The sequence below is a fragment of the Anolis carolinensis genome, chromosome X, assembly GCF_035594765.1.
Source record: "Anolis carolinensis isolate JA03-04 chromosome X, rAnoCar3.1.pri, whole genome shotgun sequence".
In the NCBI taxonomy this organism is placed as follows: domain Eukaryota; kingdom Metazoa; phylum Chordata; class Lepidosauria; order Squamata; family Dactyloidae; genus Anolis; species Anolis carolinensis.
Genome location: NC_085847.1, coordinates 10,958,657 through 10,984,456, shown reverse-complemented (window position 1 = coordinate 10,984,456; position 25,800 = coordinate 10,958,657). Strand labels below are relative to the sequence as shown.

General features: G+C 42.6%; 1 protein-coding gene across 23 annotated transcripts in view; it reads left to right on the top strand.

Annotated features, from left to right (window-relative positions):
- rimbp2 (RIMS binding protein 2) overlaps nt 1-25,800 on the top strand; it is a 116,332-nt gene that overhangs the window by 67,330 nt on the left and 23,202 nt on the right. For 8 of the 23 annotated variants that reach the window (XM_062958705.1, XM_062958707.1, XM_062958710.1 and 5 more), the window contains 11 exons: nt 2,363-2,567; nt 7,591-7,742; nt 10,040-10,116; nt 11,039-11,148; nt 11,752-12,564; nt 13,975-14,126; nt 14,528-14,992; nt 16,434-16,583; nt 16,826-16,984; nt 18,407-19,129; nt 20,902-21,019. In XM_062958705.1, coding sequence (XP_062814775.1) covers nt 2,363-2,567; nt 7,591-7,742; nt 10,040-10,116; nt 11,039-11,148; nt 11,752-12,564; nt 13,975-14,126; nt 14,528-14,992; nt 16,434-16,583; nt 16,826-16,984; nt 18,407-19,129; nt 20,902-21,019 — 3,124 coding nt within the window. The other 15 variants (XM_016994726.2, XM_062958718.1, XM_062958719.1 and 12 more) reach the window with 9 other exon arrangements.

The window sequence follows — 25,800 nt, the reverse complement described above, 5'->3', positions numbered from 1 at the left end:
CATATCCACCTACTGACCATGTTGCATGTGCAGTGTGTGTCACGTTTTGAATAACTATCCAGTCATTTCTCCATCGGCAACACTGGGAAAAGAAAGTCCCCGACCTTCCTCTATATAGCATTTGTCATGTCAAAGCTATAGTCTAGAAACATACTCACCATTATTGATATGTTCTTAGACCTTCTGGTGGAGATATAGATACTACTGATACGACCATATCTGATGCTGGAAGCTGGTTCTGCTATTGTGTGAATCACATGTGTGCAACTCAAATGCTTCCCCTCCTATGAACTTTAACGTCCTGTGGTTTAGGAGAAAGAGTGTTTTGAAGATTCAAGGCTAGCTCAAGAACAGAAAATGGTCCCCTCCACCCCTCTTCCCTGGTCCCATCCTCTCCGATTCCGTCCCTTTCATCTTCCATGAACTGGAAGTGGACAAAATTGGCCTTTTTCTGAGAGCAGGCTCATGCTGATGGCATCACTATGAGCGTTTCAGAATCTTGGAGATTCTGTTTCTGAAGTTGCCATGGAACCTAGAACCCTCCGCAGATCATTGTCATCCAAGTCGTGGAGGATGGAAGGTAGGACAGAGTTGGTTTGCCTGCCCTCGCTTTCCTTCGTTGCATGAAGAGTTTCCACAGCCTGAACTAAGTGAAGACCTTAAAGTGTTGCCAACAGATTAGAATTCCCACCGTCCCGCCGTGGCCTTGCTAGGTGGTAATTCTGGGAGATGTAACCTACACTTTGGGCAGGACTCACAGAAATAAAGACAGGGGTTTGGGAGCATGCAGTGTTCTCTTGAGTGAGTTCATGGCTCAGTAGGAACTTGGAGAAGGATCTTTCAAATTTTAGCCTGACAATTTAGTGACTAGACCTGGACTCTCATAAGTTTTTATTAACTGAGTCTTTCACATGGAGATTATACCCATAAGCAGTGTAATATTTTTTTTTATTACGAGGGTTGAATGAAAAGTAATGCCTCCACCTTCGTAACTCCTCAACAGATGGCAGTCCTGGTTTGCGGTAGGTACTGGCTTGTTCAGTAGACTCTCCTCTACAGTTCCATTTGTAGCCTTAGCATTGAATGGTTGTGTTGTTAAAGTGCGAAGTATGGAACCCTGCGCAGATTGGGAAGTCTTAGCATTGAACGGTTGTGTTGTTAAAGTGCGAAGTATGGAACCCTGCGCAGATTGGGAAGTCTTAGCATTGAAAGGTTGTGTTGTTAAAGTGCGAAGTATGGAACCCTGCGCAGATTGGGAAGTCTTAGCATTGAAAGGTTGTGTTGTTAAAGTGCGAAGTATGGAACCCTGCACAGACCGGGAAGCCTTAGCATTGAACGGTTGTGTTGTTAAAGTGCGAAGTATGGAACCCTGCGCAGACGGGGAGGCCTTAGCATTGAACGGTTGTGTTGTTAAAGTGCGAAGTATGGAACCCTGTGTAGACGGGGAAGCCTTAGCATTGAACGGTTGTGTTGTTAAAGTGCGAAGTATGGAACCCTGCGTAGACGGGGAAGCCTTAGCATTGAATGGTTGTGTTGTTAAAGTGCCAAGTATGAAACCCTGCGCAGACCGAGAAGCCTTAGCATTGAACGGTTGTGTTGTTAAAGAGTGAAGTATGGCACCCTGCACAGACGGGAAGCCTTAGCATTGAACAGTTGTGTTGTTGAAGTGCGAAGTATGGAACCCTGCGCAGACGGTCGGTCAATGCGACTTAAGCAATGTGCAGTCATTGAATTCTTGATAGCAGAAGGAGATTCATCTGAGAATGCAAGCTCTTTATGGTAATTGTGTTGATGTGAGTCCTGTGCATCTTTGGGCAAGTAAGTTTAAAGATGTTGAGGTGGGAACATCTGACTTGCGTGACGTCCTGTGACACCAACCACCGAGTTTCACAAGCAAAAGGCTGACAGATTGATTCAGGACAATCGTCGTATCACTCAGAGAGAAATTTCAAGCATAATTGGCATTTCACAAGAATGTATGGGTCACATTATTTCTTTGCTTGGCTATCGGAAGATCTGTGCACGATGGGTACTGTGTGACGTCGGTTGCGGAAACTGAGTGTCGACTTCTTCCGTGACGGCTTCAGAAAACTTTTTCATTGTTGGCAGAAATGTATCCAATTGTCTGGTGATTATGTGGAAAAGTGAATAGTGGTAGTTGAAGAGGACATTCTAAAGATTATTTCTGCGTTTGATTTATTAAAATATTCCTATCCAAACCCAAGTCACGAAGGTGGAGGCATTACTTTTCATTCAACCCTCGTACTACCGTGGCAGCCCCTTCTGAGCCAAAGGTTATCCCGCATCTCATTGATTGGTACAGTCAACCCCTTTTTTTGTTTCTGTTCTCCATTTTTCCCAGGCCAAGGTTCGTGAGCTAGAGGAGAAATGTCGGACACAGAGTGAACAGTTTAACCTCCTCTCTAAGGAACTAGAAAGGTTTCGCCAGCAAGCTGGGAAGATTGATCTCCTGAGTAGTAACTCATTGGCATCTCTGGATAGCCCCGGCTCCCCTAGCAAATCCCTATCCCAGCTAATGAATGGAATTTCCACTTCTTTAGGTAAAGGTAAGAAATAATGCTTTCCTTCAAATGGTGTTCAAAATGTTTATTATCTTCTACAAATGCCATGCCATTGCAGAGGGACCTTCTAAATGAATGGGTGTTTATTTTTATTTTGCATCTTATATTTCGTTTAATCTCTTTTATTATTATTTGATTGTCATAAATGCCAATAAACAGAATTTTCTGAATTATTTAATGAATCAAATTATTCCTGTGATGACAATGGTTATAGTTATATATATAGTTATAGATATATATATATATAGTTGTATATATATAATATACAATAATTTATACCGTATATACTGGAGTATAAGCTGGGTTTTTCAGCCCTTTTTTAGAACTGAAAAAGCCCCCCTCGGCTTATACTGAGATAAGGGTCCTGATTGGCTTATATTCAAGGTCAGCTTATACTCAAGTATACATGGTACATTTATTATTTTCCTCTATTATTATTGGCATTATTACATTTATTATTTTACTCTAATTACAGTAGAGTCTCACTTATCCAACATAAATGGGCCGGCAGAATGTTGGATAAGCGAATATGTTGGATAATAAGGAGGCATTAAGGAAAAGCCTATTAAACATCAAATTAGGTTATGATTTTACAAATTAAGCACCAAAACATCATGTTATACAACAAATTTGACAGAAAAAGTAGTTCAATACGCAGTAATGCTATGTAGTAATTACTGTATTTACAAATTTAGCACCAAAATATCACGATGTATTGAAAACATTGACTACAAAAATGGCTTGGATTATCCAAAAGCTTGGATAAGCGAGTGTTGGATAAGTGAGACTCTACTGTATAAGATATATATATATATATATATACACACACACACACACACACACATACATACATAGTTGTATATATATATATATAATATACAATAATTTATACCGTATATACTCGAGTATAAGCCGAGTTTTTCAGCCCTTTTTTTAGAACTGAAAAAGCCCCCCTCGGCTTATTCTCGGGTGAGGGTCCTGGTTGGCTTATATTCAAGGTCGGCTTATACTCAAGTATACATAGTACATTTATTATTTTCCTCTATTATTATTGGCATTATTACATTTATTATTTTACTCTACTTGTTATTATTATTATTAAAAGGATTCATAAGCACATTTACATTGAAGAAGTTGGGAATAATGATTTAATCAGAGTTGGACACTGTTATCTTAAATTACAGTTTTCTGTAAATATTCAGAAATGTCATTTTATTATTATCTATTTTTATTTCTGAGACTTACCGCTCTCGACTTATACTCGAGTCAATGTTGGCAGATGCCTGTTATCTTGGTTACTGAAGTATTATGAGAACCCACCTAGAAAATTTGAAAAGGAGTTTATTAGTTGTCCAGTCATTCAAGATAAGATATTTTCCTGTTCCGTTGAATATAGCTGTCTTTTCCAAAAATGAAACACAGGAAAGCTCCCTCCAATTTCCTGGGAATGTGATGGTTGTCATGATAGCAAAAGGACGTGGGTGAAGGTTGGCCTTGTGGTGTCATTGGTTCTCACGTGGACCCAAAGGAGTGGATCTGTGGGCTTCATCAGCCTTGTCAGCTTCTCTGTTACATCACAGATCTTTGCTCCATGGAGACAGCACACATCATGAATTGTCCTGTGAGGTCTACAAGCCTACTAACACCACAATCATACATCTTAGAGGTTTGGTAGGAGTCTTTCCATGTGCTGGTTCCTCCAGGAGCATCTTCCCTGTAGACAAGCTCTTTGGCACTTCTTGTTCTGCATCATCTCTGATGCTGGAGAGAACTTCACATTGATCAGATAGCTCCAAAATTCCTGAAGTTTGTGCACGGAAAAGCTGCCACCGCTGCCATTGCTTCATCACTAGGGAGAAGGTAGAAGCCACTTTGTCTTCTCCAGGTAACAAAGCAGAACAAGTGGTGAGAAGGAGGAGATTCCTGGTCCTATGTGTAACTTTCCTCCAAGTGTCTACCTCTTGTGTTTTGGGAGTTAGTTATCTTCTCCCTTTGTGTGCATCTCCTGCAAAACGGGGTCCAAGACAACCTCATCCAATATGTAGACGTGGGGATACATGGGCTTCAATGTACCAAGAACATCCTCATCCAATGTACCAAGACGTGGGGATACATGGGCTTCAATGTACCAAGAACATCCAAGAACATCCTCATCCAATGTACCAAGACGTGGGGATACATGGGCTTCAATGTACCTTCTTCCGAGAAGGCCACTAACTTGCGCTTGCTACAAGCATAGCTATCCACATCCTCTGGATCAGTGGTTCCCAAACTTATTTGGCCTGCCACCCCCGTTCCAGAAAAAATATTACCTAGCGTCCCCTGGAAAGTGGGTGTGGCTTAGAGGGGTGGGCGTGGCTCGTGCCCAAGAGGGCGGGGCTGAGCCTCTCCCCTAGTCCAAGATGCAGGGCTGCGAGGGGAGGTAGGCGGGGCCACAAATGGGAAGCCGGGACTGGGATGGACGGAGTTGTGAGCTCTAAGTCAGGGCTGAGCTTCTATCCCTGTCCTCCGGCGCCTGTCAGGACACAGGGGGCGGGGCTAGAGGAGGGGGCGGGGCCTCTTCCCAAATGCCTGATGGGGCTGAACCTCCATACCCCACCCCTGTGTTCTAACAAGCACCTCTTGGGAAGAGGCCCCGCCCCTAGCCCCGCCCTTTAGTCCTCAAAGGCCTCTCAGGAGAAGTATAGAGGCTCAGCCCTGTCTCACGCTCTTGAGAAGAGGCCCCGCCCCCTTCCCTAGCCCCGCCCTTTAGTCCTCAAAGGCCTCTCAGGAGAAGTATAGAGGCTCAGCCCTGTCTCGGGCTCTTGGAAGGAGGCCCCGCCCCCTTCCCTAGCTCCGCCCTCTGTGTCCCAACAAGCACCTCAGGAGAGGTTTAGATTCTCAGCCCTCTCTCGGGCTCTTGGGAAGAAGCCACGCCCCTCCTCTGGCTCCGCCCCCGTGTCCTAATAGGTGCCATCACCGCCCCCCTGGATCGCTACATTTGTATTTGTATTGTTCTTTTTGGAATCGTAAGCTGCTTTGTGTGCCAAATTTGGGCATAAGGTGGGATATAAATCATTATCTAGTCAATGTTGCTGGTTTGATCCTTGGCCATCCTCACCCAACGATAGCTGTTTTCTTTGTTCCGATCTGGATCTCACTTCTTTAAATATCAATTCCTCCTCCTTTGGTTCTTCGTCCTGGTTCCTTTCCAAATCTTTTATTTTCTCAGAAAATCTTTTGCCTTTTGCACTGAATCCATTTGAATTCCTTGGTTCTTGAATGTGTAAAAGCCATTTTCCCCCCGAATGTCCCCATCTGAATAGAAATGTCTTCTGTTTCAACTTACATAAAATTCTTATTGAAATCTCTTTAAACGTTACTATCTTCTATCCATCTTCAATTTAGACTCAACGTGTTTCTGCCGGATAAGATTTGCCATTGTCTTTTTGATGAAATATACAGTTCCATCTCCTTGCAGAGATTTTGACCTTGCCATCTTTGAATTTATTCTTATTCCAAGCTTATTTTCTGAATCAGCACCCCAAATAACCCCAGGAACTGTCCTAAAACAAAGACACCAAGGTGGGGGCACTTCCAGGGGAGGAGGAGGAGAAGCAACAGTCAGGAGGCTTGTTGTCATGCTTTTGGTTGCTTTAGCACTATAAGAGGGCTTCGCGAGACCAGTCACTCTCGTTGCAATGGTGTAGTAATGGTGAGGCCACGGACCATATTTTAGTTCTTGGGGACCACTGGTGGTCCATGGACCACAGGTTGGGAACCACTGCAGTAAAGGAACTGATCAGATTTGACAATTGACATTTAGTAAATGAGTAAATCTTTGCTAACTCTAATGAAATCTATATATATATAAATGTTCTACTAGTTTTTCCCGTAACTTAAACAACAAAAGTACACAACCAAAACACACCAAATTTGGCCATAAAAGACATGGTCATCCGTATTGTGTTTTTACTTTAAAAAAACCAAGAAAAATAAAGTCCTAATTAGAGGGAGAGGAATAACTGTTTCTTTCCCATTGCTGCCAGTTAGAAGGCTAAACTCCACCCACATGGTCTCCTAGCAACTCACTCAGCCATTTAATGGTGCCCAGGACCTCTTCAATCAGGCCTCTTCCACACTGTATATAAAATACAGATTATCTGATTTGAACTGGATTATATGGCAGTGTAGACTCAAGGCCCATCCACACAGCTATATTACCCATTTATAATCTTATATTATCTGCTTTGAACTGGCTTATCTTGAGTCCACACTACCATATAATCCACTTCAGCTGTGTAGAAGGAGCCTCATATAATCCAGTTCTAAGCAGATAATATAAGGTTATAAATATACAATAGAGTCTCACTTATCCAACATAAACACCCCGGCAGAAGGTTGGATAAGCAAATATTTTGGATAAGAAGAAGGGATTAAGGAAAAGTCTATTGAACGTCAAATTACGTTATGATTTTACAAATTAAGCACCAAAAAATCATGTTATACAAGAAATTTGACAGAAAAAGAAGTTCAATGCGCTGTAGTAATTACTGTATTTACGAATTTAGCACCAAAACATTACAATGTATGGAAAACATTGACTACAAAAACATTGACTACTAAAAGATCATTCTCAAATTATTGTGGAAATCTTTAGAAAACTTGCAGGCCCCACATTTTGACTAACCTCTTCCCATATAACCTTAAAATACACGTGTGGGCGTTCCAGGAGGATGGACAAATCTGGATTTTAACTAGAATCAAATTTAAACTGATTAAAATTTAACCAGTTTTAAAAGGTAGCTTTCCGTTTGCTAATGGGCTTGGCAGGCTACAAAATTCCCGTACATGTTCTAAAAACCAAGGGGAAATTCATCCTTGGAGACTTCGGATATTTTCTTCTTGGATATGGGGTAGGATATACATATTTTAAGAACATGAATAAATCATTTCCGAGCTGCCCCGAGCTTGCCCGTTTGGGATCCGATCCTCTTACACTGTTGTTCTCTTTATGTTTTCCACACAGGTCATGAAAGCTCCTCTGGAGGCCACTGTGTGATCTCAGAGTTTATACGACCACTACAGCTATCTGGTGATAAACCAGAGCAATTGTCCATCAAGCCAACTTTTATGTCCCGGTCACGATCTGGAAGCCCAAGATGCAGATTTGAATCCGATGTAAGCAATAAGCCCAGCTGGCTTGTATCTATCTTCCTTGGATGTGGTGGCGGGGCAACTAGTATAGCTTGGAAAAGCTGGTGATATTGAGATCAGAATGGAAATCATATTCCAACGTTTACACTTCTTTGGGCATTTTCAGAAAAGCCATATGTATTTCAATCTACCACATTTCTTAACAAATAAAATTTTATATAAACACTTTAAAGGTTGAATATCCCTTTTCTGAAATGCATGGGACCAGAAGTGTTTTGGATTTCAGATTTTAGAATACCTATATTTGCATGTATGTATACCGTTTTATTAATTTACTAGCTTTGCCCGGCCACGTGTTGCTGTGGCTTATGGGAATCCTTTGTTGGCCAGGTGGAATAGCAGTGAATAGCCTTGCAGTCTCAAAGCCTGGCCGTTTTCTGGAGTAGCTGGAGCTTTTTGTTGTATGAACGTAGAGGCATGGATGAGAGGTTGTGCTGCCAAGTTTAGTGTTTCTGGGATGTGTAGTTTTGTTGTTTTGTCCTAGGCCGAAATTTCATTACCCTTTTATATATATAGATTTTATTTGCAGCATTTACAGTGTTGCCTCGCTACTTCGCGGTTCACTTTTTGCGCCCTCGCTTTTTCGCGGGTTTTTAATACAGTGTTCCCTCACTACTTCGCAGTTCACTTTTCGTGGATTCTCAGTTTCGCAGTTTTTCAATAAACTCTAAAAGTATTATAAATCATAAAAAAATACAGTTTACAGCCTAAGGAAGGGAGGAAGGAGAAACCAAAGGGAGAGAAAAGGAGCCCAAGCGGCAATGGGAGGAGAAGGAGGTGATTTATCAACATACGATTGGTTGATAAATTCTTAAAATAGTGTATAACTATTAAAATAATTATAAATATTAAAATAAATATAGTGTCCCTACTTTGCGGATTTTCACTTATTGCAGGTGGTCCTGGAGCGTAACCTCCGCAATAAGTGAGGGAACACTATAAACACTAAAATAATAGTATAAATCATAAAATAATATTATAAATCCCTCTTTCTACTTACTTCCTCAGGAGAAGCCTAAGGAAGGGAGAGAAAAGGAGGCTGAAGCAGCTTTGTTTTTGCCTCACAACTCCTTCCCCACAAAACTCTGCCGCTTGCGTCCTCAACCAGCCTATCATCCCTTCCGGCAGCTGCGCATCGTTGAGGACGCAAGCGGCAGAGTTTGGTGGGGAAGGAGTTTCTAAGCTCATTCATCGCTATGATAAGTGCCTAGGTTTGAATGGTGACTATGTTGAGAAGTGGTATTTAGGTGTGGCTTTCAACTGAGTATGGTAAATGTTTTCTCTTATACTTTGTTCATTTTTAATTCCAAAACGTAATCTACTTTCTGGATAAACCTCGTACACAGACAGGCAACAGATAGAGGTATATAGGCATTTCCGTCTCTCACAGTGAGGTGTTTTTTCTCATGTTCAGGTGGAATCTCCTTTCCTGTAGTTTGAAGCCATTGTTCCGCATCCTAGTCTCCAGGGCAGCAGAAAACAAGCTTGCTCCCTCCTCCCTATGACTTCCCCTCACGTCTTGATCCATGGCCCTCATCATGTCTCCTCTCAGCCTTCTCTTCTGCAAGCTAAGCTTGCCCAGCTCTTTCAGCCGCTCCTCATAGGGCTTGTTCTCCAGATCCTTGGTCATTTTAGTTGCCCTCCTCTGGACACATTCCCGCTTCTCGACATCTCCCTTAAACTGCGGTGACGAGAATTGGACACAATATTCCAGGCATTTCAGGTTTCTTGCAGCACATGCCGTAATTTATTCACTTGTTGCGACTATCTTATCTCCTCTTGGAATGCAGAACTTTTATAGTTCAGAGTACCTTAATGTCTAGAAGTATCATCCACTTAGTAATGATTTTTTTCACCTCGAGACTAGCTGGCCTTTATTCCCTCCAACGGCCTAAAATGGAAACGTCTCACTTCCGACATCAAAGGAAAAGGATAGGGGAGGAAGTCGAGGTCTTCTCCAGCTCTTGAATCTTCTGGTTGAATTTAAACAGAAATACGTGGGAAGTAGAAAAAAACTTGCTTTCAGTTTGAGGAGGTTCCCAATGTTTGCTCTTTATTTAAATTGATTTATATAGAATGCTGATAAAAGGATGTTTTTGTTGTTTAGTATTATTCACTTCCTTAAATCGGTAAGCTGATCCAGGAGATGTCATGCATATGTTTACACTTCACACTAAATACGGTTGGGTGTGTTTGTATACACTGAAATTGAGATCTTTTTTTTCATCCTGACGTCTGAAAATGGATTCTTGTTCTTGCAGATGGAGAATGAACAGAATTCCAATACCTCAAAGCAGAGATACTCGGGAAAAGTCCATCTTTGCATTGCCCGATATAGGTAACTTCAACTCCCAAAGCTAGGATTTTATGTGATAATAATGATTTAAGCTCTTTGATTCAAATCTATGGAATAATGTGAAGTGGTGAACTTGCTGGAGAAAGTGAGGAGGGTGTGCTTGTACATGGCAAACATTCAATGCCATTAAGCATACGACATACATAGACAGACACAGAGGCAATTTAACATTCCCGCTTCTGGCTTCATGAGGGTATGCTCGATTCCGGCCACAGGGGGAGCTGCCGCTTCACCGTCCACTTGTGACACCGAGTCCTTGATGGAGTACTTCCTCATTCTTCCGCACATTGCTGGAGCTTTTTATGGTGTTGTAAATTAGTTAAATTGGCCTCCTCATATAAAGCAGTACCAGAATATCCTACTTGACAGATGCAACTGTCTTTTGAGCTGCTTAGGTCAATAGAGAGCTGGACTATTAATGGTTGGCTGGGCTGTGGTGCAGGCTGGTGAGCTGCCAGCTGCAACAAATCACTCTGACCAAGAGGTCATGAGTTCGAGGCCAGCTTGGAGCCTGTGTTTGTCTCTGTCTCTGTTCTATGTTAAGGCATTGAATGTTTGCCTTATATGTGTAATGTGATCCGCCCTGAGTCCCCTTCGGGGTGAGAAAGAAGGGCGGAATATAAATACTGTAAATAAATAAATAAATACTCCGACCCGGGCTGGCTCGAACTCATGACGTCTCGGTCAGTAGTGATGCCACAGCCTGGTTGTAATGTAGTTCTGCATGTAAAACTCATACACTATACACAACGCAGGATGGTGGCCAAGCTCTAGACCTATGTATATAAAGCATTGCTCACCTTCTCTTCATCTCCCTTCCCTGGAATTCTTAACTGTGACTAATTTTATCCCCTGAAAGACAAAGAGGAAATATTAATATTAACTACCTGTGCTTTCCCTGTAGTTATAACCCTTTTGATGGACCAAATGAAAACCCCGAAGCAGAGCTCCCCCTCACTGCAGGAAAATACCTCTACGTCTATGGAGACATGGATGAAGATGGTTTCTATGAAGGTCTGTGTTGGGATGGGGTGGTTGTGGTGGTTGCTCCTCTTGGAGTTTGGTTACATTAGATCCTGGGAAATTTACTTTTTGAGCTCCAACTCCTAGAGTCTCTCAGCGGTCATAGCTAGTAGCCATGCTGACTGATGGTTTATGAGAACTGCAGGTAACAAATAATAATAAGCTCTGGTTTCCATTCCTGGTTCCAGCTAAGTTTAAGTCCTACAAAAAACAATAACAAAAATCCTAGCCAGTTTACCAGCTGCTGAAGGCCAAAACATCCGGTTGAGAACCACTGGTGTCTTTGTCAGAGTTCTCCAATCTGATGTCATCCAGATCTATTAGAATACAACTATCATTTACCTTCTTGGTAAGACAGTCAACTAAAGCTCTGGTAGAGAACAGAAAGAAACACCCAGGACACATAACAGTATGATAGTACAGGCAGAGGTTCTTCGGGTTCTCCAGGATATTGGTTGAGGATGTCATGGGTTGCAACTTTCCTTACTGACCTATTAGCAGATAGAAAAATGTCTTTTTCACATTGTGTTAAAAAAAATGATAGTTCAGCTCTGACCATTAGTGTAACTTTCAACTACTTTCTTTCTCAACTAGGTGAACTTCTAGATGGACAAAGAGGTCTCGTCCCGTCCAACTTTGTGGATTTTGTGCAGGACAATGAATCACGTTTTTCGAGCGGGTTGAGCAGCGAACAGGACCAGAATTACATCAACCACGCTGGTCACACACTAGAAGGAGATGACCTTTTGGAAATTAACCCTCCGAGCCACTTAGACCCTTGCGTCATCAAAAATGGTGCAGGGACCCTGGATGTGAACATTGATGAAATTGGGGAAGACATTGTGCCTTATCCTAGAAAAATTACCCTTATCAAACAACTAGCCAAAAGTGTAATTGTGGGCTGGGAGCCTCCAGTTGTGCCACCCGGATGGGGAGCCATTCATAGCTACAACGTCCTAGTAGATAAAGAAATACGGATGAGTGTATCCTTAGGGAGCAGAAGCAAAGCTCTCATAGAAAAACTCAACATTGCGACTTGCACGTACCGAATCTCAATTCAAAGCATCACCAGCAGGGGCAATTCTGATGAGCTACAGTGCACCTTGTTAGTTGGGAAGGATGTCATTGTGGCTCCCTCCCACCTGACGGTCAACAACGTCACTCAGATCTCTGCTGAACTCACCTGGCTCCCAACCAATAGCAATTACAGTCACGTGATCTTCCTTAACGAAGAAGAATTTGACATTGTCAAGGCTGCCAGATACAAGTACCAATTTTTTAACCTGAAGCCCAACATGGCCTACAAGGTGAAGGTATTAGCCAAGCCTCACCAGATGCCCTGGCAGCTCCCTCTGGAGCAACGGGAAAGAAAAGAAGCCTTCATAGAATTTTCAACATTGCCGGCAGGTATGTCTTATTTGTTTATTATGAACTAGCTTGGTGTCCCGATGGTGCCCGGGTCATTTGTGTTCCAAGTTTAGTCTAGATCCAGTGTCAGGTGGGTTCAGTTGGTGTGGGTAACTACAACTCCCATATGCAAGTCCCATTGTCCATGGTCCATCCCCTTCTAAACACCACCAGGATATAAAGTAGGTCATGGGGACTCTATGTGTCAAGTTTGGTCTTGATCAGTCATTGGTGGGGGTCGCAGTGGTGTCAGGAAGTGAGTGAAGGTATTACAAGTCCCATCATCCATGGTCCGTCCTCCCCCAAACCGCTGCAGCATGTAAAATGTGCCATTTGGGATATGTGTGCCAACTTAGGTTCAGTTCTGTCATTTGTGGCAGTTGCTGTGGTCTCAAGATGTGAGTGAAGGTACTGGAAGTCCCATCATCCTTGGTCTGTCCTCCCTCAACCTGCCCCAGGACAGAAAGGGGGTCACAGGGGTTCTATTTGCCAAGTTTGGCACATTTCCGTCACTGGTGGGTGTCGCAGTGGTCTGTGGGAGCCGTAGCGATTGAAAGTACTACAAATCCCATCACCCATGGTCCATCGTCTCACAAATGGCACCAGGCCGTAAAGTGTGTCATGGGGGTTAGGTGTGCCAAACGAATGTGAAAGTGGGTGGCGGGGTCCTTTTGCTCTGAAAGCTTTTTCACTTGCTCGGTTTAGGCTTGCTGAGCATGTGACCAAACTCATGAAATATGCATGATCTGAAATAATTATGAAGATATTTTTAGTTTTTAGGTTTCCAGAGAGCACACTTCTTTTTATAGACGTTTGGCTTTAATTAGAGATGCAACAAGATTATTATCACGATAGCAGGTTTTCAGGGTCTTCAGCTGCTTTGCGGGCTGGGATTGCTACACACAGCTCCGTTTTAGACGAGAGACACATTTTCCTTTGGAAACTAGGCAAGTGGGGTTTATATATCTATCTGTGGAATAATGTCCAGGGTGGAAGAAAGAACTCTTGTCTGTTGGAGGCAAGTGGGAATGTTGCCATTGGCCACCTTGACTAGCATTGAATAGCCTGGGAGCTTCAAAGCAATCGTTATGCACAAACACTTGTGTCTGGATACTCCCTAGTTCCAGCCACACATCAAGGTCTTCATAGCTTCTTGGCAATTAACTCTTTCCACATTATGATACATTCTGGATGATGCAATCATGGCACAAATTGCATTTAAACACTCTCAATACACAAATCACACATTAACACATAGGACATAAGGGAAGGATATGCTCGCGGTAATTCAAGCTTGTTTTTATTATTTATTAGCAACATTTATATCCTGCCCTTCTCACCCCAAAGAGAACTCAGGGCTGTTTACAAGTATATATACATACAATATATTATATTATTTTTTAATTCTAGGTCCGCCAGCTCCCCCTCAAGACATTAGAATTCAGGCTGGACCAACACCAGGAACGATCCTGGTTTCTTGGAAGCTGCCAATGCTCACGGCAACAGGGACCTCCAATGGAGCCAGTGTGACTGGCTATGGCATTTATGCAAAAGGTCAAAGGGTAGGTATGGTCTTTCACTACATTGTGGATGGACAGTAGGTCCAGATTTGTACATTTAGAAAATTAAAATGAGACTCTACTGTATAATGAAAAATGTTGCAGAGGGTGTCAGGAAACTGGAACTTCTATGCATATGTGGTGGGGTTGTAAATATGTACAAGATCTTTGGGAAATGGTTATAAGGGAAATAGAAAATATGTTTATAGAAATTAGAAGGAATCCAGCAGAAATATTGCTATCAATTAAAAGAGATGATGGGAGAGATAAGAGGGAGATCAAGATTTGTAAATAATTGTGCCTGAGAACGGAGATCTATTGGAGGAGCTTTGTGGGAGGACATGGGATGTATTTATTTGTTAAATAAAAGAAACTATTTCATGTATTGTCGTCATTGCATTTAGGTGGCAGAAGTGAATTTTCCTACCGGAGAGAATGCGGTCGTGGAGCTCATGAGACTCCGGAACTTGGAAGCAAAGGAAGTTCTCGTCCGGACCCTTTCCATCCAAGGGGAATCTCTGGACTCCTTGAGCGCTGCCATTCCACACGACCTACTGGTGCCTCCAACCCCTCATCCCTGGCCAGCTCCCAAATCTAAGCCATTATCAAGTGCCGGCATCCCAGATACCAAAGACGAACATTTGTGTCCACACGTAAGAAGGGATGAGCCATGGGAACAGACCCGTGTGTCCTCTCCCATTCACGGACACACCCTGGAGCCTCCCAACTTCCACAGCCCCCTCCAAGGAAGGAGATCCCCTTCTCCAAACCGGATTCTCCCACAACCACAAGGCGCACCTGTCCCCAACACTGTCGCCAAGGCCATGGCTAGGGAAGCAGCCCAGCGGGTTGCTGCAGAGAGCAACAGGGTGAGTCCAATGTTTTGCTTGCGGCCTTCAGGTTGGCAAAGGGGGAGGGAACGAATATTTTCACATTGTCTTTGTTTAGCTATATACGAGGGCTATCCACAAAGTAGGTTACGTTTTGGATTTTAAAGAGTTCCGGTTATCCGATTTCTGGTTATCCGACCTACCGTATTATTCAACGTGCTTGCCGGAGGGAGTAGACTCTTCCTTTCGGCAAGGATCCGGCCCGCACTTTGGGGAAAAATTTACATTTATTGTTGAACAAAAAATGAACATTTATTATATACTGTACAGTGGTTGTCATCACAAACCAGCATAACCAGACAAACTGTGAATCCTATCAAGAATTTCTTGTTACTAGCATTATTTCCATGGACAACAATCTATGGAACGTACATTTACCAAATCCTGCATGCACTGGTGTTCTGTTTGGCGGGCATTCTTCCAAACAAAAACTTTGCTAGGTCTTATTTTCGGGGATGCAGGGTAGTTCCAATACCCTGTTTCCCCAAAAATAAGACATCCCCTGAAAATAAGACCTAGTTTTGCTTCATTGCTAAATATAAGGCCTCCCCCAAAAGTAAGACCTAACAAAGCTTTTGTTTGGAAGCATGCCCGCCAAACAGAACACCAGTATGACTAATATGACTTCAAAATCCTTGTATCTGAATTTCACAACTGACAGATGGGAGAATTTGGAAAGATGCAACCACCAAAGACTCAGGGAGGAGACCTTTTACTTTTACTTCTTTCTTCTTCTTCACTTTGGATGGTAGTGTAACTTGGTTTAGAATATATGCGACAGAGGCTTAGATGTTGGAAGAACAATAACAAGTTTATTCAGGCACAGAGCTTAGTGGTTACAATGTTGTTTCTCATGTAGAGGTATTCTTATTAACAGTTACAATACTAGAATAAGATGAATCAACTCTCTAAAGTGTCACTTCTTTTACTTAAAGTAGTTAAACCCTATTCCTCTGCTCCTTTCTAACTGTTACTTCAGTGGATCTCTGTGAGTCCAGCTGGGATTGGTTCCCAAAGTCTGAAACTTGGACTATCTAGTGACTTCAAACCACAGTCACTCCTGTGATATACTATCACAGATTCTCTGTGCCTTACCAGGACACAGACTACATTAAATAAGTCACCAAACTTATTTAAAACTGACTCAAAATGAACAACTGAGTCTCCTTGATCCCATCAACCTAGAATCAATCTTCCCTGTGCCTCATCAGAGCACAGACTGACTTTCTTTTTTAAACTCTGCACTTCTTCAACTAAGCAGCAGTTGGCTCCTCCTACTTCTCCATGGCAACCAGCCTCTGAGTGCTGAGAGGCAATAACTGTAATACTTACCCTTTTAAAACATAAACACACAATTAAACATAACATCTGTAAGTCAAAATTCGTACTTCATTACAGTCCCCTATTCCTAACCCCGCAGCTAGAGAGGCGGAGCGTGTTTACTGAGAGGAGCAGTGCCCTGCATTATGCAAACTCCGACGAAGAAGAGGATGGCTACGAGTCTCCGTGTGTCAAAAGAAAAGGGGCCTCCGTTGATGACTTCTTGAAAGGCTCCGAGCTTGGGAAACAGGTAACTGGCAGTGATTGTTTTTTGACCCATAATGATTTTCTTGGGGAAATAAATGGCATAACGATGACAACGAATGTTCTCAGGAAGGTGTCCTCAACAGCTGAAGACCTCCCAGCCTTGGTTGTTGTGCTGTGATTATTGGGAGCTGCCCTGTCGCAAGAGTTTGAGGTTTGCCTGGAGTTTCATTTTGAACGCCTGTCTTGCTTTGTTTGCCCCTCTTTCGTCTTTCCCTCCTCCAACAGCCCCACTATTGCCATGGGGAGGAGTACCACACTGAGAGCAGCCGGGGCTCTGACCTGTCCGACATCATGGAAGAAGATGAGGAAGAGCTGTACTCAGAGATGCAGCTGGAGGATGGTGGGAGGAGGAGAGTCAGTATAACAGCGCATAACACACTCAAGGTAAAAAGCAACTGGGACACAAGCCATCCTCTGTACCGAAGGAGATGTTTACCGGCAGTTAGTTGAGCAGAGATTTGGATGTTCCAAGTGGCTAGTGGTACCTTCATTGTCAGGGATCTCCAAGTTCTGTGCTTTAGAGGGTCTTCCCAAGCATAACTTCACGGTCTACGCCAAGAGCTTTGTAGCCTTCAGCCTGTTGCAAATGTTGCCTGATGTTTCTATTCCTCATAGAAGTGGCGGAACATTACGCACAGACCTTTTCTTGAGACGTAAGTGTCCACTCCAAAACAGCGAGGGGAAAGTCCGAGCAGACTCAACGTTGACGTTAAGCCATCCCAAGATAAAACTTGTTGAGTTGCACATCCTTTAGCAGAAAGCTCCAATACCCAATATCTCCTATAACTTGGAATTCTCCATGGTGTCGATTCTTCGGTACTTGTAGGTATCAATATCCCCCCTCCCCAAAAACCCAACAAACAACCCCTGAGTGTCAAGGTGTTGAACGGGCAAGATAATGCTTAAGGAACCAGTGCCCTGCATGTCGGTTTTCCATTTTCTTATTGGAAACACAGGGGTGCTTATTGGGACCGTTCTCATTCTAGAAAAACATTTTATTTTATTTTATTTACAGTATTTATATTCCACCCTTCTCACTCTGAAGAGGACTCAGGGCAGATTACAATGTATTACTTCCTCATTCCTTTGTATGCGCTGCTGGTAATTTTATGGTGTCGTAAATTAGTTACATTAGCGTCCCCACATAAAGCAGTATCTAAATTTCCTACTTGACAGATGCAACTGTTTTTTGGGCTGCTTAGGTCAACAGCGAGCTAGGCTATTAATGGTCGGGAGCTCAATCCGACCCGGTCAGTAGTGATTTATTGCAGCTGGCTACTAACCAGCTGCGCCACAGCCCAGCCCCACATGCTGGTGGGTTTCCATTCTTCTTGTAGCTTCTTTTAATAAGTGGCAAAGCGATGTTGTACTGAGATTGTAGTCTACCAAAAGAGCATACCGTCAATGCATTGGCGGAGAACAGAAGGTTAAAACACTAGTCCAAAGTCCTCTCCTACCCATGTGCCAAGACAACCTCTTGTGTAGTGTCAACTGTTGTGTTTCAAGTGCCTTGTTGTGGTTCTTGTTTAGGCCTGCTGTACTGACATCCTTGCACTATGTAAGGCGCTGGGCAATTTCCTAATCATGTTATTTTTATTTTCCACAGATTGCCATTCAAAGCATGACATCTTTCCACACTGAATAAAAAGCTGCATGCTTTCCGTTCGCCATTGCTCTAAAACTAATTCTGTCTTTATTTTTTTTCTTTCCTACCCCCTTTCTCTTTTTGTTTTGATCGCACACTCTTTCTTCTCCCCCTCGCCTCTTCTTTTCTTTGTTTTCTTTTCAAAACGTGTACACTGAAAGGATTATTATAAGAATAAGACCTCCGAAGCCGCTTTTTTGGAACCGCCCGATTTTGCCCAGCAGATGCATCACAGTAAAAAGCTTTTCAGTATCCCCGAAGTTGCCGAAGAGGACGGCGATTATGCGGAACTTTTGCACAAGCAGGGTTTAGGGAAGTCCCACAAAATGCGAAGCGGGATAGCTAGAGAAAGCCGACCGGGCAGAGGCTACAACCAAGAGCAGCCGCACAACTTCTGGCACCCGGCAAAGCAACGGCTTTTGGAGGACTGGGAAGAGCGGGGCTACAGGTTTAGCCGGTCTTCCACCCGGAGCCCCGACAGCGGCCTGGACTGTGGCAGCGAAGAAGAGGAGTTGCGCTTTAACTTCCGCAGCGCTTACGACACGGGCTGCGCCTATGCGCCCAGCTGTTGCGCAGACGGCGGGAACTGCTCGTGCAAGAAAGCGTCGCGGCCGTTGCTCGCGCGCCGGAGGACCCTCACGCGGCAGAGCAGCATCGAAGAAGACTTTGGGGATCCCATTCCTTCCTTTCTAGAGCCCCGAAGCGAGGAGTGCAAGTCGGGTTATTATGAGAGGAAGCACGAACCTCTGAGGTGTAGCAGAGCCGATACTTTGGCTCGCGAAGATTTTCAGGGAGGCTGGAGCAGCCCCTTAAAAGAGAATGACTATAGGGCACCTTGCATCCCACTCACAAGGCCATCCAGCAGAGAGCCGAAAGACCCTCTGGTGTGTTGAAATAAAAACTTCCTTCTACCACCTGCTTGCCAAATCGACCTCTTTTTCAACCTCTTTGTCCTTTTCTTTCTTTTCTTCATTCATTTCCCCCCGAAAATCCATCCTCGGCATGTGTTTACGTCCTTTCATCGCCATTCCCGCCCTCCCTCCCCGTATGTTTAATTTTTCTTTATTAATCTATGTTGCTTCACAGGCTTCTTAATACTTGTTTTCCTGTTTCAATTATGATTTGGTGCCATACTAAAATGGGATTAATTTGCTCTACGGCATTTTTTTTTTTTATCCCTCCTCCCCCTTGCAGACAAGCAATGAATAAGTCAATGCAAAAACCGGCTTCCCAATTCCTTTCAAAGGACAACTGAAACTAAATTTTAATTAAGGGTTAGCTGAACTACCATTTTCCTAACATTTGGGGTTCTCTTTTGAATTTTATTTTTTCCTTTCTTTATTCTTTGTGTGTATGTGCGTGGCTGGTTTGGGTTTCGATACTGTAGACTAGTTATAATCGGGGATGGAAACAATCCAGACAACCACTTTATTTCGACCCTTGTTTTTTTCCCCCCCTGTTTGTTTAAGGTCTGCTTTAAATATTTCCATTTGTCATATTGTGTTTGCTTCCCTCACTCCCAGATTTTCAAGGAAGAATTATCTTTCTCTTCAGTTCTTATCTCTGGGCAAGTACCAAGAACACTTTTTCCCCCTCACCTTTTTTTCCCCCTGTCATGTAGTGACAGTGGCCTAGGGTTTTGGAGTCACCGAATCCATTCTGTTTCTATCATCCACCTTTCTTTCATCACCTCTTTATCCCAATCCCTTAAAAAAAAAGAAAAGAAATACCATCTCTTCTTGCCTTTGAAGTTGCAACCTGCATCCCGGCATGCGGGAAAAGCCTCTTAGCATCTCTACCTGTGTTTTAGTGCCGCGGCAATCTCCAAGTGCCAGCAAAACATTCCCAAGGTGCCAAGAGTTTTCAGAAATATCTACCCCGCATGATGGATGATAGTAAAGACAGCAGCGTCTGCATTAACTAAGCCGTGCGTTTATTCTCAGAAGAATCCTTAGTCCGTCTCTCTCGTGCGTCCGCAAACACGTCCCGCCCCCGTATTTAGTTTCCGTTCTTGTCCCCGAATGTGCCCTTTCCCACAACACTTGTCAGCAGAGCCCGCTGTCTTCCCGCCGCGCAGTTCTGACTGGTGGAAAACTAAAATAAGTAAACGCAAGAAGCTCTTCGTAATCTCCCAAACTCATAGTAGGGGCATGATATGGCAGGAGAGTCGCGGCGATGTGGCAGATGCCACCGTATTTTGGGCTGGAAAGGCACGAGGACGAGAATGACACTATTCTTTGTAGCTAGGAGGATTCAGAGGGACTAGAAGCATGGTTCATGGCAACGACAAAGGCAAAAGAATGTCTTAAACTCTCTCTTTTTTCCGTTCCAATGTATTAACTTGTTGTTCTCCAAGTATGTGCCACATCAGATTAGAGAACTTTTTGTTTTCTTTTTGTTCCAGGTTTAGTGGCATCCGTCCTCTTTTCAGCTAACCTTTCAGTTAAAAACCAAGTTTAGTTGCCTTTAGTACTTCTGCTTTTGAGAATGATTTACTTGATTTTCTGTTGATTCCACACCCCCTGCCCTCTTCACTAACACCCTAACACCCCTGGACGGTGTGCAGTTGTGTAACTTTCAAACCTTTCTCTCTCTCTGTCTCCCGTTCCCCCCCTTTTTTATTTTTTATTTTTTTTTATATTCCTTTCATCTGTAGCTCTTAGGTAATCTGTCATCTTCTGGACGTCCAGACAGAATGGAGCAGCTGGGTCGAAGGATATCTCATGGTAGTGCTGGACCACAGAGATCGCGCCCCATGTTGGTCCCATCTATTGGTTAGTTGGCTTGACCGGTCTATTTGTATTGCTTGCAGGGCTGGTGGATGGTGAATAGGTGGCAAGGGAAGGCTAGTTCCTGAAGGACAGCTTTTTCACTGAAAATATAGACACAGGAAGTGAGGCATTTGTATCTGCTTTATACAGTGTTCCCTCACTACTTCGCGGTTCGCTTTTCGCACCCTCGCTGTTTTGCAGTTTTTAAACAAACACTAAAATAATAGTATAAATCATAAAAATCTCTATACAGTGTTCCCTCACTACTTCGCGGTTCGCTTTTCGCACCCTCGGTGTTTCGCGGTTTTTAAATAATAGTATAAATCATAAAAATCTCTAAACAGTGTTCTCTTACTACTTGGCGGTTAACCTTTCGAGGATTTGCTGAGTTTTTCTTGTTTTTTTAAAAAATTTTATTTATTTATTTATACTTAAAACTTATACATTCTTTAACAAATTTGCAATACAGAGTTATGTATATCAAGCTCATATAGTATTTTCACTCTCCATATTACATACTCATATTATTTACCTTTTATTACCCCTTACCTAGTGCTATCCCTTCACCCCAGACCAGCCAATTACAATATTTATTTCCAAAATTCCATTGTTTCTTTTACAGGTTTTTCCCCCTTACCTTCTACATATACAAACTCTATAAATTTTCCCCATATCTTCCCAAAATCATCATTTTTAATAACCCTCTTTTAATTTTAGTCTTACATGTCAATTTATCATTTATCGCAATATCCCAAATCTCCGTATACCATTCTTCCAATTGGCACTCCTCACTTCCTTTCCATTTTTTGGCTATTAACAATCTTGCTGCTGTTAGCAAGTTGGCGATTAGTTCCTTTAACTCTTTTGATACTTGAATATTATCCATAAATGACAACAGTGCTATTTCAGGCGTTCCTATTATTTCTGTTTTGGTGATTCCCTTTATTTCTTTAAAAACGTTCTCCCAAAATTTTTGAACATATTTACAGGACCACCACATATGTATATATGTACCATTTTCCTGGCAGCCCCTCCAGCACTGCTTAGAGGGATTCGCTGAGTTTTTCAATAAACTCTAAAAGACTATTATAAATCATAAAAAATTACAATTTACAGCCTGAGGAAGGGAGGAAGGTGAAGCCGAAGGGAGAGAAAAGGAGCCCAAGCGGCAACGGGAAGAGAAGGAGGTGATTTATCAACACACGATTGGTTGATAAAGACTTAAAATAGTGTATAACTACTAAAAGAATGTATAAATATTAAAATAAATATAGTGTCCCTACTTTGCGGATTTTCACTTATTGTGGGTGGTCCTGGAACGTAACCCCAGCGATAAGTGAGGGAACACTGTGTATAAAAATGTAATCTGATGTTTTATTATGGAGTAAACAACAAAACCACTGAACCAAATCGCACCAAATTTGGCCACAAGAGACATAGTCATTCAACACATCCTTTGACAACACATAGTCATCCAGTCTATGTCTTTCAAACAAACAAAAAAACCTAGAAAAATAAAGCCCAAATTAGAGGAAGAACTGTTGTTTCCCCTTGCTGCCAGTTAGAAGGGTAGGCTCCACCCGCTTCGTCTCCTAGCAACCCACTCAGCCAAAACGGTGCCCAGGTCTCTTCCACATTGCCTATAAAATACAGATTATCTGATCTGAACTGGATTATATGGCAGTGTAGACTCAAGGCCCTTCCACACAGCTATATAACCCAGAATGCCAAGGCACTTAATCCACAGATAAGCCACAGCAACACGTGGCCAGGCACAGCTAGTAATATTATAAATCCCTCTTTCTACTTCCTTCCTAAGGAGAAGCCTAAGGAAGGAAGGAAGGAGAAGCTGAAGAGAGGCGAGGAGGGGACAGAGAGATTGTAAACAACACAAATATAGCATCCCTACTTCGCGGATTTTCACTTTACGCGGGTGGTCCTGGAACGTACCCCCCCGCGATATGTGAGGAAACACTGTATAGGAATACTTGGGCAGGGATTTGTTGAGAAAAGCTTATAACAACTCATATCAACTGCTCTATGAAATGTATGGCTACAATTGGAGTGTTGCATTGCTTTAGAGGTGCTGGTGTTTATGTCCGAATGGATTTGTACCACTTTAATATGCTACGGGCGACGAGCGTTGTGATTTCAAACTGCTCTCTGTGTCAACAAGTCCAACAGCGAGGAGTTTATCAAAGCTGCTATCTTTTTAAATGCATAGTAATTTGTGAGCATTCAGATAGGCCATTCCTATAGTCAATACACTCCCTTGAGGTCTTGCGCCCGCGGGTCTTCTCTGAATTGTTTCTTAGTCTCATTGGGGAAACAAGAGTACAGATATCTATAACAACATAGAACAACAATGTATGTGCGCATACACTCTTGTATTACTTGCAAGAAATGTAACAAGGATATAATTTCTACAACTCTGCCTTGAGAGTAAGTTACTTCAAACTGAATTATTTATGTTGAAAGTGCTTCCAAAGTATCAAAAGTAAAGGTACGAATCTCATACCATAATCCAACAAAGGAGTAAGTAACAGACGTAAATTGAAGCATGTAGAAACAACCATGTTAGGCCGGGAGCTGCGTGAAGTCTTGAGTCCAATTCCAATCATAGTAAGAAATTCAGCTTCCAAAATAACGGGATTTGCAACACCAAGAACAGGAACACGACAAGGTCTCCCGGGTTGTTGCCCTTGTTTCGTTATAACTTCTTCGGGTGTTATGCCTGTATTTATCTTATTATGCTTGAGTAGAGGAAACAGAGAAGCAGTGATACTTGACACGTTTGTAACAGACATCCCTGTGGTTGAAACAAATTGTAACTGAATTGTACTTCCACTCTTGATCCATCCAACCATGCATCCATCCATCCACTCATCCACCATGCCACTCACCTTAACCAACACATTGCATTTTCCTTTCATGTGTTTGAGAGTTTGAATGTACCAAGAAATAGCCAACTATCTGAGTAAGAAAAAAAAAAATGAAAGAGCCCAATATCTCCAAAATTTCCCGTCATTGACACTGCAGTTCTTTCCAAATATAATTCCACCTAAGATGGTTTTTCTTTACCGTCAGCAAAACCTCGCTTGTGGAGACGAACAATTTGATAGATTATCTGTAACCCAAGTCTTGGAACTCCTAAGTTCAGGAGTCGAAATGGAACTGCTCAACTTAGTTGAACCCCTTAAATTTGCGGTAGTGTGTTTGTAAACGACAAAGGGACTACAACTACAACTCCCACCATCCCTAGCCAACGATAGTGATGTGAAGTCAAGCACAACTGGAGGGTAATGTGTCGCTCACGTCAGTATAAGGAGAAGTTATACCATGACATTTTGTTGCAATATTTGTGTGTGTGTCATGGGCGAGTTGTTTGTTTGTTTTGCGCAGAGAGGCTGTTTTTATTTTCTCGAGAAAATGCCAACCAAGATATTTCCAGTCGGCAATTGGACTGAGACACAGCTTGGTAAATGCTAGTGTCGGTGTGAGTTGCTACCAATAGGTATCCACTGTTGTCTCATCCACACTTCAAGCATTTTCCCATTCAGTCTTATCCCAATCAGAGCATACGGAAAAGTTACTTTTGTGGCTATTAACTTCCAGAGTTCCCTGACTAGGGGATTGTGGGAGTTCTGATCCAAAAAGGGGAACCTTTCCTAAATCTATATGTTCTTTTTGTATGTATGTGTTGGCATATTTCATTGAACGGAATAGGAGAATTTCAGCATATGGACGGGATTGTTTTTTTCTGTGAGAACATTAGCAAGACAACGTGACACCCCATCCGAAAAACATCCTAAGAAACAAATGAAAAGGCTGTCATTTGGTTTGTTGTTTCTTCCTCCATTTTACCACTCCCCCCAAGGAAATTGGATGCATAGGGTTCCATGCATTTTATTGTCACCGCAACCACTAAGGGCCCTTCTACGCTGGAACATGGCCATACAGCCCGGAAAACTTGCAGCAACCCAATTGTGGGATTGGTAGTTTGAGGAGGCACCATAGCTCTCCGCCTGGGGGTTCCAGATGCCACTGCTGCAAAAAGTGCAGTCGTAACACTATCATTTTGTCGTGTAAACAGCCCTGTATGGCATATAGATCCAATCTCATTCTCTTCCTGCTGGGAATACCTGTTGAAACTTGGCTAGTGCAGATGGGCGAGGAATTTTGTTCGATGCTTTATGCATGGAGCGAAGAAACATTTAGTAAACAAGGTGGCAGATTGCAAAATTAGCAGGTTCGTTCCTCCCTACACGTGACTCTTAACCTACCCACCCAACCATCCTGTCCGTGTCTCGAGATCTTGGACAAAATTGCTGTTTCAGATGCCAGATACTGGCGATGCATGTCGGAAACATGTTATGCAAACAAACAAGAAAACGCTAAACAATATTGAGCTGTGCCTATGGCCCAAAGCTTGTAAATAAATGTTACTTTTTTGGACTATAACTACAACACCTAGGTTCTCTCAGGACCCTTCCACACAGCTGTATAAAATCCATATTGAATTGGATAGTATAGATAACCCAGTTCAAAGCAGATACAGTAGAGTCTCACTAATCCAAGCTAAACGGGCCGGCAGAACGTTGGATAAGCGAATATGTTGGATAATTAGGAGGGATTTCGGAAAAGCCTATTAAACATCAAATTAGGTTATGATTTTACAAATTAAGCACCAAAACATCATGTTATGCAACAAATTTGACAGAAAAAGTAGTTCAATACGCAGTCATGTTGTGTTGTAATTACTGTATTTACGAATTTAGCACCAA